The 11,437-nt window shown below is 42.2% G+C and overlaps 1 protein-coding gene across 2 annotated transcripts in view; it reads left to right on the top strand.

Annotated features, from left to right (window-relative positions):
- Positions 1-11,437, top strand: part of LOC122797979 (acetyl-coenzyme A synthetase, cytoplasmic-like) — a 1,448,208-nt gene that overhangs the window by 401,723 nt on the left and 1,035,048 nt on the right. For both annotated transcript variants that reach the window (XM_044066533.1, XM_044066532.1), the window contains exon 3: positions 5,224-5,315. In XM_044066533.1, the coding sequence (XP_043922468.1) occupies positions 5,224-5,315 (92 nt within the window). The remainder of the gene's footprint in view (positions 1-5,223; positions 5,316-11,437) is intronic.

The following is an 11,437-nucleotide window of genomic DNA, read 5'->3' as shown; positions in this document are numbered from 1 at the left end:
AGAGCGAGTCCTGAAAATACGGAGACTAAACGGCCGAAAGAATGGTCATACATATACTAAGTCTCAGATGCTGTTTCTCAGAATATTCCCTTTTCTTTGAGGTATGGGGATCTCAGAGTTGGTATAAATAAGTTTGGTGGGTGTGGGAGGCTTGCCCCCCCCCCCCACTGCAAAAAAAGTTTAAAGGAAAAGAGCGATTTTTGGGATTCACTCTTTCCCTAAGTTTTTGGTCTTCTTTTTCGGCTTGTCTGCACTTTACATTTTTATCACTGACATTTCAACAGGGCACCCAGAAAAAAGAATTGTTCAATCTTCACAGTAAGCAAAAATGTTTCAGAATGCTTTTGGGACAAGAGGAAGTTTCCCTTTTGCTGCCAAAAGTTAAAAAAGCCTCCAATTCCATAGGACTGGTCAGTGTACCTGATGATTTCCTGTAAAGAATAAAGGAAACCCTGTCTAATCCACTATGAATTATGTTAAACAAAATATTAACACTTAGTCACATTCCCTGTCATATAATGACAGGCTGTACTAATACCAGTTCACAAAATCGGGGAGGGGGGGCATATTAATCCCCAAAACTTTAGAGTCATCACAGAGATTATCATCAAGTTTGATGCTGGATGAAAAAGTATGTTTTTTTTAGTGGCTTTTGAATTATCCAGCATTCTTTGAAGGGGTAGCTTCAGAGGTAACACTTGCTGAAGGGTTGACCGCGCATGCTGTTTATCTTGACCCTGCAAAGTCACTTTACGGTATCTCCCATAAAGGAATAACACAATGGACGTATGCCAGGACAGTACTCACAAAGACTGATCTCCTTTTCCAGGGATGGTGGTATAAATCTCTGGAAACCTGACATTTATTAATGCAGAATAACAGTAATGTTATGGCAAAGCACCAAGGCAAGTAGGTGAGGCAATAAAATTTGCTTCATTTGTGAACTTTTTTTTCTTCTAGCACTTTCTCATTTTATGTGGTGGGTACAGTGCTTTCATCTGGAGAGTTAGCACTGGTTTGAGTTCTAGTACAAGGTTGCTTTCTGTTTCACTACAATCACTTTTGATAGTTCGTGTTTCTGTTTAGAAATGTTCATTCTCACCATGATCACAATAGCACTTTAAACTTGAAATAAAAATAATAAGGGAAAAAAGGGAAGTCACCCCTGATCATTATTAGTAAAAAATTACGAGCACTCATAAAATCAACTAAGGCCAATTTTGAGAGAAAAAGGACAATCATAAGGCCTTTTTCAGCTATGTTAGGAACCTGGGTGGAAACTCACAGATATGCTCAGAATTAGTCCAAAATGATACAAAAATCACTGAACCCACAGACATTGCCAACATACTGGCAGACAGGTTCAGTGCAAACTTCACCCCCCCCTCCCCCCCTAAAGGAGAGATAACTATCCCAGCCGAGTGTAGCCTCCCGGACATCTCAAATGCTGCTCTCTCTAAAGCTAAAAACACAGCATCAATGGGACTGGATGGTGTCCCCGGCTGTGTGCTACACGAGCTAAATGAGGAATTAAACCCGCACATAAGGCAGCTGTTTAATCTCAGCCTTACCACAGGATACGTGCCCAAGGGTGGCGTGTGGTCCCACTCCAAAGGTCACGGACCCTGGTAATTACCGCCCCATAAGCTTAACAAGTCTAGTCTGCAAAGCTATGGAGAGGATCATAATGGAGCTCATAAACAAAGATATAGGGGACTTGCAGACATTGGACCCGACCCAGTTTGGCTTTGTCAAGGGAAGATCATGCCTTTTGAACTTGGTCGACTTCTTGAAATAGTCACCAAGGCCATTGATGAGGAAAGGCAGTCCATACAGCCTACCTTGACCTTGCAAAGGCTGACACAATACCCCACTCGGGTATTGTAGAAAAACTTACCAGCTTAAATGTAAACCCATATGTCACAAGATGGGTTGCAAAGGACAGAACCCACAGGGTTAGAGTTGCTGGCACTGTGTCAGACTCCAAGCCGGTCACAAGTGGTGTCCCACAGGGCGGGTCCTTGGCCCCTATTGTTTGGCATCTACTTCTCAGAAGTACAGGCCAACATGGGAGGACTTTGACAAAGTTTGCAGATGACTGCAAACTGGGCGCCATAGTGGAAAGTGCATCAGACACTGATATCCTTCAGAAGGGACTCACGGAAACAGATAGCTGGTGCCAGAGCCATGGCCTGAAGTTCGCCAAAAAATGTATAGTCATAAAACAAGGTAACAAGCTACCATATAGGTGGCAATCCACTAAGCACAGAAGAGGTTATCAGGGACCTGGGGACCCAGGTTGACAGTGGCCTTTCTTTTGACACTCACATTGCTAAAGTGGTTAGAAAGACCTTCATTGCCCACCTGATCATGAAGGGATTCACATCCAGATCTAGTGAGGTCATTGTTCCTCTTCACTTATCAGACCAATGATCGAGTACAATGCCCCATTGGGGATGTATCTCATCCGACGTCTGCAGCAATTGGAGATGGTCCAAATGTTCCTCACCAAAAGGATAAAGGGACTCCAAAATCTGTCATATGCTGCCAGATTGAAGAAACTCCAGCTCTATTCAGTCGCATACCGTCTGCTCAGAGGTGACATGTGCCTGACATACAAGGCCATGTCCAACCCGGAATTAATGGACATGCTCCACCTCAAAAAATCCAAATCCACCAAAACCACTAGAGCAAGCGACTTAAACCTTAGCACGGATATAAATAGGACGTGCTGGAGGGATAGATTTATCACTCAGAGACTCCCTATGCTGTGGAATAAAATCCCGGTCCATGTGAGGCAGAGCACCTCGCTGACTCTGTTCAAGAGAAATCTAGACCTGTGGATGGGAGATCGGGGTACATCTCTGGGTCACTGCTGGACAGAGGCACAACAAACTAATGGGCACAGTATTTTTTCATATAAGGGGTGGCGTAAGCCACAATAATTTGGGCTAGGCTTATAAATGCCTTAGGGCAGATAGCCTAGTATAAACCTATGAACCTATGAACCTATGAATAAAACAGCCACCAAGGACTAAACATGTCTTCACTGTTTTAACTGTTTTAATAAAACACAGAATCAAATAACTAAGCACTTTCACCAGGCATAAACCGCTGGCTTCCATCCATTTATGTCTGGTGAAAGTGCTTAGTTATTTGGTTCTGTGTTTTATTAAAGCAGTTAAAACAGTGAAGACCTACGTTTAGTCCTTGGTGGCTGTTTTATTGTTTTTATTTCAAGTTTAAAGTGTTTGGTTTATCCGTTTGGATTTTTTTTGTCGTTCATGATCACGGTAGCAGTTTTGTGAAAGATGTACAGGTCTGATTTCCCATTGTCAACATCTTTCCCCGCTTTACTGCATTTGGTATTCAGATTTTTCTTTCTTGCTTTCTCCTTCTCTATCAAAACATGTTTTACTCACCATATCCGATTATAACATTAAGATAGTATTTAAGATAGTAAAAGCTTGATTTTTATTTATTCTTTTATTTTCTCTGAATACATATATTTTGTAGGAGTACAGTTGTTTGAAGTTGTTGCAGTGTCTTTCAATGAAAAGATAAACTTCTAGAAATGTAAGTGCTTCTGTAATAAAGTAAATGGACGGATGTCTTCTTTGTTATGTATACTGATCAGTTGCCATCAGTCCGTTACAGAGAATGTAATGGATAAAGTGCTTGCTAAGAAGGTTTCAGTAATGTCAGGAAAGGAAGAGTTTTGAATCCCTGCAGTCAGTGCCCTTAGCAGGGGGAGCCTGTTTACTACCCTTTTTACCTTTAGCAGGAGGGTAAGATTGCCTACGAACAAAGGCTGGCTTAGAAGGGTAGTTTCTCTGAAATTTAGGCACAAGAGAAACAAACACATGTTTAAGCTCCTGTAAAGCCTTCCCCTTGTACAAATGGCAGAAAATGGATGTAGGCAAACGTATCAATGGTTAGAAACAGCATATGGGCTGGCGGCAAAGAAGTTCTGAGGATGGCATGCCTGAACGTCACCTTTATGCCCAACGCTACGTGAGGAGCATTTGGGTGATGTTCAGCATACCTTAGAGCAATGGTAGGGTTTAGTAGACTGACCGGATGTAGGACTTCCATGGCAGGGAATCCCATAAGTGATGAATACTGCAGCAGTGAAGGCAGGGACATCTACATTATGGTAAGATTTTACAGAAGTGTACTTTCTCTGAACACTGCAAAAAAAAAAAAAAATACAACAGTACCAATACACAATGAAAATTATCTCTCGGTTATCTGAATTAACAATACAAGCACACCCTTTTTAGACTGACATTAGGTCTAATAAACTCTGAGGTTGCCAGATCACATACAGAATGAATCAGTGAAGCAACTGTTGCACACTTCTCACATGTCTTATTTATAGCAAATACTTCTTCATAATTTTCTAGTGTTATGTACTTAGTGCACCTTGCCATAACTCAAGGAAACTAATTTTTCTCACCTACCTATGAGATGCCAAACTGTAATTTGTTCCCTGATTACCCATTTAATCCAGTTTGAGCTACTGTGTAGCCAAAACCTGTTCTAGAACTCCACGAGTGTAAAGGAGAGAAACGTACTCCAGATGAGGTCCCATCCTTTCTCAGGATGCAGGGATTTACAGTCACTTCTGGGGACTGTCTGTTCATCTGTGTCATGTCTTTCAGATTTAATTCACTCTCCAGGAAATGTGTCTGAGATTCCCTCAGTTACGTGCCTTGTAATTTGGTGGTGTGTTTAATGGCAGTCTGCTGAGTCTTGCATCAGTAACATATCTATGTTGCTTTGTAAAAAATACACATCCACACAGTCAGTGTCTTTAATCCTTTTCTTTGACTTTATCCATCGCTAATGCTGCAGTTTTTGTCATTACTTTAGGCATTCATTTCTAAAATGATACCATCCTTCTGTGATCTTTCTGCACTGTATGACACGTTAGGTGATTCTGGTTTCTTCCTAAATATCACAGAGTTACACGCTTTCGATTTTCACTTAAGGTTTGTTTATGTAAATCCATTTTCTGGTAAACAACTATGTGATTTTGATTGTAACTCTTGAGTCTTTGTCTAGTGAAGGATGTAATATTATTTTAGAGCAAGGATAGTTTGTCAAGTGTTTCATATGTGCAATTAATTGCTGTGAATAGCGTACATTGTAAACTTACTTGATGAACCCTCAAAAAATATAAAAATATAACATGATTTATTAACATTTTTCTTTTTATAGGGAAGGTAATGACCCCAATGACTGTTTAAGGATTTCATACAAAGACCTGCTAAAGCATGTCTGCAAGTGTGCAAATGTGTTGAAGAAACTAGGTAGGTTTATCACGTGAAACCATAATTATGCATGTTATAGCTGATGCAGTTAATATTGTTTTATTAATTAATTTATTTTATTTCTACCATTTGGAAATCAAATTCATTTTCCATTTTGGCTTTTACAGTATTATGATGGCAGTGGAGTTTTGACAAGCTCAAAGTGAATGTTTCTGTTGTATTTGTTCAGTTTTTCTTCGTTCTCCTTGGTGACATCTGGTGCCTTCTAGCCTTTTCAGCTATCATTCTTTATGAATACCGATTGATCTAAATACCGCTGGTTCACTCACTTTGCATGAAACACAAAGTAATCGCAAGCACTGCCTGCAATTTCTGGATGTGCATGCTTTCCTGTACTGGGGATACACAAGAATGAATTCATCCCTGAAAATTTAAGTGACTGCTATACCCGCTAGGGTTCACTAAGGGCTGCTTTTATGGTCATCTGTGTGTCCTCCCCAGAAAAGTGAGACAGTGTGCGGCTACCCATTTATTTTCTTCTGAAATGTCCCTTCAACACCTGAGTCACTAACAAAAATGAAGTCATGGGTGGCATGAACAGATGTCTTGCATTGTACCATCAGGCTGGTATTTTCTGACGTTCATCATTTGATCACTGCTGCAGTAGCCTTTGCTATATAGGATGTAATCAGTGTGTCAGGGCACCTTCCACTTGTCCAGACCATTGAGAGCTCCCAGAGCAAAGGGAAAATCAGCAGTCTGGATGCCATGCTCTTCAGAACTTTTTTGGCTGCTCTTGCAGGCTTTTGAGACTTGATGGTCAGCTAGCTTTTGTCTATTGCTGGACATATAAGTTCCCTTCAGAGAAAAATAAACCTTCTACAATTTATTTTATGACTAAAACAGTACTTTGTGAAAAAAATGTTTGTTTTATGCTATAAAGTTAACTTTTGTTGGACTGTCACATGACTTTTCTGTCAGTTGGAAGACTGTGATTCTTGTATTACTTTTAGTATAAGCCATGTAATTTTTTAACATTACACATTTTTGTGAGAAAGCTTTTATGATGGTGTTCAGGGGCTGAGGTCCTTGTCATGATGTTTTCCGATGAAGACACTATGTTTTTGATACTTTTATATTCTGCTGCTGTGAGTTTTGTCCAGACTTACCATGTAGGAATTTACTGGTTCCTCAGTTCTTCTTTCCACTGACCTCAAAAAGAATAAAATTTACAGTCAGCTTACCCTTTTAGCAGGCTACTACTTGGTCTCAGGCACAGATGGGTGACTGCAGTGACCATACCTGGATGCCCTTCCATATCACTGTTGCAGTAGTCTTAACCTAAGGGATCTCCTGCCAAGGATAGCCCAATGTCTTGCCGGCATAACAAAGCCTTTAGTACTTATAGGCATCATACTTCAAACATACTGTCCTCACACAAGGCATAGTGCATAAATGTGATGCATGGATGCAGACACACGTAACTTCTTGGCCATCAGTCTGAATGACATTGTTGAACGTCGGTCTGAATGCCCTTTTACTGTGCTAGTTACCAAGCTGTGTTTCAGATAAGTGCCCCATTGTGGTTTCTTCTTATCTTTCTTTTTTATTTAGTGCTGTTGAGTTCATATCATCCAGATGTCGTTGTGGGAGGCAGATTCTCCATAAAGGCCATCACAGCTAGTGTCTTTTCTGTTTAGGTGCTTCCCACAGCGATACTCAGTGTTCTGTCAGGCTCTTGTTCCCAAGACCCTATGTAACCATATTTCCTCTTTATATATTTACCTTGAAAACCAACATCTTGAGCTGTTGGCTCAAGGTGCCATGGTGAAAACTTCCCATCCTGAGGATCAGACGTCTGCCAAGAAAAAGGCCAAAAAACTTAGGTCTGATAATGGCTGCTGCCCATTCTTCCCCAGACATCTCTCTCGAGGCTTGTGAAAGCCCAGAGAATCATCCGGTGGTTGCCTCGGCCTCTTCTGCCATGACCTCTGTTGGAGGCTGGCATGAATCTGACTTCTTGCACAATCTCAGAGGCTTTAAAGATGTCTTCTCCTGATGTTGAGGAGGAACCTTGGCTGATTATATCTGAGAGACTGAGAAGGATTCCGCAGATCTTAGTTAGGGAGGAGATCCCTACTATGCTTATTAAATGTCACCAGGGGTCTGACCCCCCTGAAGATGTTTCATGTGGATGTCCCACAGAAAAAGAAACCAAAAACTAAACATATTTCCTCTGTAGTTAAGGATCTCCAATGTGAATGGCAGGATTTTACTCAGGGGTTATTTAATGCTTTAATGGCTTTAAAGCCCCTCAAGGGGTGTCTGTGTCTGCCCCTCCCTCATCCTTCACTCCTCTTAAAAGACCAAGGGAACTGGCCACCTCAGATGAGGATCAGGATTTGGGGGAAGAGTCCCTGGCTTACACTTCTCAAATCCTTTCCTCCTTGGACTGTGGTTCACAGAAGGAGGATTCTTTTAGGCCAAATTCCCCTTTGGAAGACCTCTCCATTGGAGATACTGTTGTCTGCATGATGGTGTTTTTTAAGTGGGATTTTTCTCAAGTTGCTAACATTCAGGAAAGGTATTATGTGCTCTTAAGCCAGCAGCTGTTCCCTCTGTTCTGGCTGCCCTCCCAGATACCTTTTCAACAGCTTCTGTGGTCCCTGATTCTCAGCACCCTGCATCCAAGAAGACTGATGGATTTTATAAGCTAACTGATGAATGTAAATTTCTCTATAAATGCCCTTCTGCTGATCCTTCTGTAGTGTCTGTCTCTTCTGACAAACTCTCTAAGCTGTTACCCTTTACTGAGTTGCTTCCTTCAGATAAGGATAGTAGGGCCATGGAGAGGCTGGCTAAAAAGGTTTACACTGCTATCACTTTATCCTTTCAGGCCATCAGCTACCAGACTCGTATGACCAGATATGTTTTGACCCTCCTTTCTTGGGTTTCAAAAGTGGTTTCTGACCTTCTTGATTCTGAGGAGAAAGCTTCTGCCCTTTCCCTGTTAGGCTGTACCTCTTAAGTTGCTTGCAGCTGATGCCTCCTTCAGGGCGGGTCTATATCACTTCATCGACTGTGCCCCCCATACCCCCCGCTAATTATGTATACCAACTCTGAGATCACACTACAGTGGGGAAAGGGCAAGTTTCCTGATACTCAATGTACTGCATTCTCAGTATGAACAGTTCAGTGAATGGCATATTCAATGTAATTGCACTGAAAATGCCATTCGATGAACTGATTTTTTGACGAACTGATAGGGCCTCCTCTAGGGCTGCCCTTGGTTTTGTTATGTGGTGCTACTTTTGGCTTCATCTTCAGATTTTGCCTGATGACAATAAAGTCAAACTGTTGGATGCTGCCTTGGATAATAAAAATCTTTTTGGTGCTGCTGAGCTTTTCATATCTCTCCATGATAAGGGTAAAACCTTGCAGGAGTTGAAACGTATTTTTGTTTCTTGTATTCCCAAGTTTCAGAGGAAATATCCCTCCACATCTGCTTTTGTTCACAAGCAGTCTCACCCTCTGCCTAAGGGAAAAAGAGTTGTAGATGTTGCCTCCTGCTAAGTCTTCTCAAACTTCTACCTCCCAGAAACCTGCTTTTCAGGATAAGCTGGGATCCATTTGACAGTTTGTTTCCCCTTTCCCTCAGCCAAGTTCCCTTATCCATTCACCTTTCCCTGTCACTTCCAAATTGATCAAGGATCACAACAGACTCTTGGGTTATGTCCATCATCTGCCAGGTATATTTCATGGTTTGGAAATCTCTTCCTCCCTTTTTGGGCATCACTCAACCTACTCAAGAACAAATTTATCTTTTCTTAGAGGGGCTCCATTCTCTTTTGTTCAAGTGCATCATTCAAGCTGTGTGTCCTGCCCAGATAGGGAGGTATTTTTATTCTAGAATAGTTATGGATCTCAAAAAGGACGTCATTTGGAGACAAATTCTGGATCTTTCCTAGCTCAACACCTTTCTCAAGATTCCTTCCTTCCTTTTGAATGTTGTCTCTTCAGACTCATAGGTTGGTATTAGACTATTGGCCCTAGGGCCTATACAAGCCTAGCCATAACAATTCCCTGACTATTTCTTCCCACAGTATTTACTTCCCTGGACCCCTGTCTAGCAGGGAGACTGACGTGATCCCCAGGGTGAATTTCCTATCCCCCATCCAATCATCAAGGTTCCTTTTGAAGAGGGCCAAGAGGTGCTCTGCTTGACATGTATGGGCAGTCTGTTCCAGTGTCTGGGGAGTCACTGGGTCAGGAACCCATCCCTCCAGCATGTTTTGTTCATTGTGATGACAAGGTTTAGATCCCTGGAGCATGCATCTCTGAGGGATTGGGATTTCTTTAAGTGTAGCATGTCCAACAGCTCTGGGTTTGACATGATGGAGTTTTTTAGATGGTCAGCATAGGGCATCTGCTTTAGGCCTGTGATTTTTTTAGTGAGGTATTTCTGCTGCCTTTCCAGTTGTTGCAGATGTCTTGAGAGGTACATACCAAATGGGGCATTGTATTCTATAATGGGTCTAATGAGGGATGAGTACAGTGGGACAATGACCTCCTTTTTTCTGGATGAAAAGCCCTTAGTGATGAGGTGTGCCACATAGAAGGATTTCCTGACTGTTGTGGCGATGTGGTTATCGAAGGTGAGACCACTGTCCACCTGTGTCCCTAAGACTCTTATCACACTTTTGGTGTTTACTATACTGCCACCTATGTGGTAATTCACAGGTACATGTTTTTTCCCAAAGGGGATAACTGTACATTTCTTGGCATTGAGCTTAAGCCTATGGCTCTGGCACCAGGCATCTGTTTCTGTAAGGCCCTTTTGTAGAATATCCACATCATTTGAGGATTCAGTAATGGCTCCCAGTTTGCAGTCATCTGCGAACTTTGTTAGCCAGAGTCCCTTGGTGTTGGCCGGTACTTCAGAGAAGTAGATGCCAAACAAGAGCAGTCCCAGGACTGAACCCTGAGGTACTCCACTTGTCACTTGTCTGGAGCTGGATTTGGAGTCAACTACTTTTACAGTGTGGGTTCTGTCAGTAAGCCAGTTGGCAACCCATCGAGTGATGTAGGGATTAATGTCCAGCTTAGTAAGTTTATCTATGATTCCAGAGTGGGGGATGGTGTCGAAGGTCTTGGTGAGGTCCAGATAGGCTGTGTGGACCACCTTACCCTTGTCCACAGCTCTGGAGACTGATTCAAAGAAGTCAGTCAGGTTCAGGTGACAAGATCGACCCTTCACGAACCCAAACTGCGTGGGTTCCAGTGTTTGAAGGGTGCCACTGTCTTTGTTTATAAGTTCCATGATAATACGTTCCATGGCCTTGCAGATCAGGCTCGTCAGACTGATGGGGAGGCAGTTCCCGGGATTCAAGTTGGATCCCCCTTGTGGAGTGGGATAACTGTAGCTGTGCGCCACTCAGTGGGCATGAAGCCTGAGTTGAGGCTATGATTAAACATGATACTTAGGTGAGGTGCCAGTTCATTTTGTAGATCATGTAGTACACAGCCTGGGATGTCATCTGGTCCCATGGATGCTGTATTCTTAGCTTTGGAGAATGCGTTTTTTACCTGTGTGGCTGTTATTACCGGAATTTGGCAATCTTTCGGTATTGAGATGGGCCCTTTAGGGGTTGAGAGGGGGGTGAAGTTTGCACTGAATCGATCTGCCAATATATTGGCAATATACTTGGGATCAGTATATTTAATGCCATTCTGTTGTAGCTCAGAGCAGATCTGAGCATTGCCATTTAGAGTCTTGACATAGCTATAGAATGCCTTGTGGTTGTCTTTGGAATCTTTGGCAGTTTTATTTTTGTAACTAACTTTGGTGGATTTTATGAGGGATCTCAGCTTTTTACTGAGGCTGGTAAGAGAGTTTTTTGCATCCTGGGATTTTGCTCTTTTCTGCAGCAGTTTCTTCCTTTTGCTGGAAAATTTGTTTATAGCAAGGGACCACCAGATTGGCTTCCTTTTTTTTGGAGGAGAGCGTCTAGGTTCTATTGGGGATGGCACGATTCATACATGAGTGGATGTGTTCGTACAGTGCCTTAGTGTAGGATTCAGCAGTCGAACTTTCAGTTCCCGTCTGCATGGGTTTCATGAAGTTTGTCACTTCTGACTTGAGTAGCATGAAGTTGGCTTTG

The sequence above is a fragment of the Protopterus annectens genome, chromosome 3.part1 (genome assembly GCF_019279795.1).
Source record: "Protopterus annectens isolate FY-2018-M chromosome 3.part1, PAN1.0, whole genome shotgun sequence".
Lineage (NCBI taxonomy): Eukaryota > Metazoa > Chordata > Ceratodontiformes > Protopteridae > Protopterus > Protopterus annectens.
Note: the sequence above shows the minus strand (reverse complement) of the source record. Positions and strands in the feature narration are given on the sequence as shown.